Raw genomic sequence first — 2,284 nt, 5'->3', positions numbered from 1 at the left:
ATTTAATACTAATGTACAATTAGTATATTAATACAATTAATGTGTATTACAATTAATATGTATAATACACATATACTAATACCATGTATGTGTATGTACACATATATATTTGTATGATTCTGTATATAATTAGTACATTTAGTACTAATGTACAATTAGTACATTTAATACAATTAGTACATTTTTTAATCTTACTTTTTGACAACTGAGGTTTTGATTATATTTTTGCTACTTCATTTAGTTTAATGGTTTAATAAGAAACATTACAGTGGATATAGCCTAACTTACTTTATCATCCCCTGATAGGGAAAAATTTATATTTCTTTATTTCAAGTTGTGACGCTGGGGTCAGCACCTTCCTCTCTGAAGACACCTCCGTATTTGGGCTTGTTTCTTCAGAACTCTTTCTTAGAAATGTGGTCTCTAGATTAGTGGGCATAAATATTTTTAGGCTCCTGACATATTAACAACACCCACATCTAATTTCTCTTTATGATTTTCAACTAGCATTTAACCCAGTGGCCCTGGTCACTTGGTGACTGTTTGATGAATGGGCAAATGACAGAAACATGACCTCAGGCTTCCTGGTCCTCTGGCGGGAATTCCTTAATTCAGTTCCTTCCATCCAAAGGAGGCTTGGGCCACCGTCCCGGGCAACATCGCGCCTGCCCTATTCGTGTGGTTAGAGCAACTGAAGAAGCACAGCACTCTCAGTTCTGTGGAAAAGTCTGGGATACAGAATGTGTTAGAGGCAGGGACCAGACAGGAATAGCCCTGGGTGGACATATACCCCTCTCCAGACGCTCACAGGGGAAACCATTTCCTCACATGAAACCAGAATAAGTCATGTGTTGCGGGCTGACACTTATAGCAGAGAGTAGCTATTCTTGGATATCCTGAAGCCCTGTGGTTGTCGGGGACCCTGAGTTGTGCAACACTCCGCGTGAAAGCACCGCTATGCTTAAAATTTTCCCTCCTCACCCCCAGATTCCACTTCCCCATCTGCCAGGGCTGCCTTTATAAAGAGCCAGGGAGATGGTCTCCCACTGCAGAAGGACAGAGGCAGCAGCAAGCACCGAGTCCCACCTCGGCTCCACTGACGCTCAAGCCCACACTCCGTCTCGCAGCATCATGAAGGCGCCCGTGGCTGCTCTCGCCATTCTCCTCTGCGCCATGACCCTCTGCAGCCAGGTCTTCTCGGCACCATGTGAGTCTGGGTAGTAGCTGAGGGGGGCCCCACGCCAATCTTGTGGCCTTGAGAGCCCCCAAGAGAAAACAGAGAACCTCTTTAAGGGTTGCAAAACATCTTGGCTGTTCTCTTCAAGATTTTTAATCTTTTTAAAGGGAACCTCAGATCTAGAGCCAGGGTGAGGGAGTTATAGTCCCATTTTACAGATGGCAAAACTGAGACCTAAACAAATGAGTTTGTAAAAGGCAGAGTCCAAATCTGGTTACTGCCCAGTGGTGTTAGTTTTCCACTAACCCTTCCTAGGTCTCCGCAAGAATTTGTCCTTTGGATGTCTTATGAGAGACAGCCAAGCTTTTTTCTTTTGCTGGGATGTGACTTCTTATTTAGTCATTAAGTGATGTCTGATTTTTTTGTGACCCTGTAGACTGTAGCCCACCAGGCTCCTCTGTCCTGGCATTTCCCAGGCAAAAAATACCAAAGTGGGGTGCCATTTCCTTTTCCAGAGGATCTTCCCGACCCAGGGATTGAACTTGCATCTCTTGTGTTTCCTACATTGGCAGGCGGGTTCTTTACCACTGAGCCAAAGGCTAATGATTTTCTGACCCAGACACAAATTCCTGAAGGGAGATGTGATAAGAGAGAGCCCACAGTGAAGAGTCAAAAAGGAAGAAGTGTTCAGACAGAAATAAAGGACAAAGACAGGGAAATTTCTAGGCAAAAATCCCCAGCGCCTCCCAATGACTGGTCTCCCAGTCTGCACCCTGAGTGGGGCTGTTTCTCTTCCTGTGAGTCTTCTTCACACTCTCACAGATCACGGGTCTTGCCTTTTCATCTGAACTATGACTCAGGCTCAATCTGTCCCTTCCTCCACAGTTGGCGCTGACACCCCAACGGCCTGCTGCTTCTCCTATGTCGCCCGGCAGCTTTCTCGCAAAATTGTAGCTGACTATTTTGAGACCAGCAGCCAGTGCTCCAAGCCTGGCGTCATGTAAGTGCCAGTCTTCCTGCCCGCCTCTGGGGAGATGGGGGATTTGGGGGTGGGGAGTAGGGGTGGGGGTCAGCACCCAAAGGCACAGACAGGTCAAGGGAGCCATC

General features: G+C 46.1%; 1 protein-coding gene across 1 annotated transcript in view; it reads left to right on the top strand.

Moving 5' to 3' along the window:
- Nucleotides 1-944: 944 nt before the first annotated feature.
- The window catches only part of LOC105004028 (C-C motif chemokine 3), a 2,176-nt gene continuing 836 nt past the window's right edge, over nucleotides 945-2,284 (top strand). Inside the window, exons 1-2 of the mRNA XM_010861520.1 lie at nucleotides 945-1,207; nucleotides 2,063-2,177. Of these exons, the coding sequence (XP_010859822.1) occupies nucleotides 1,036-1,207; nucleotides 2,063-2,177 (287 nt within the window). The 5' untranslated portion in view covers nucleotides 945-1,035. The remainder of the gene's footprint in view (nucleotides 1,208-2,062; nucleotides 2,178-2,284) is intronic.

The sequence above is a fragment of the Bison bison genome, unplaced genomic scaffold (assembly GCF_000754665.1).
Source record: "Bison bison bison isolate TAMUID 2011002044 unplaced genomic scaffold, Bison_UMD1.0 scf7180017864472, whole genome shotgun sequence".
Lineage (NCBI taxonomy): Eukaryota > Metazoa > Chordata > Mammalia > Artiodactyla > Bovidae > Bison > Bison bison.
Note: the sequence above shows the minus strand (reverse complement) of the source record. Positions and strands in the feature narration are given on the sequence as shown.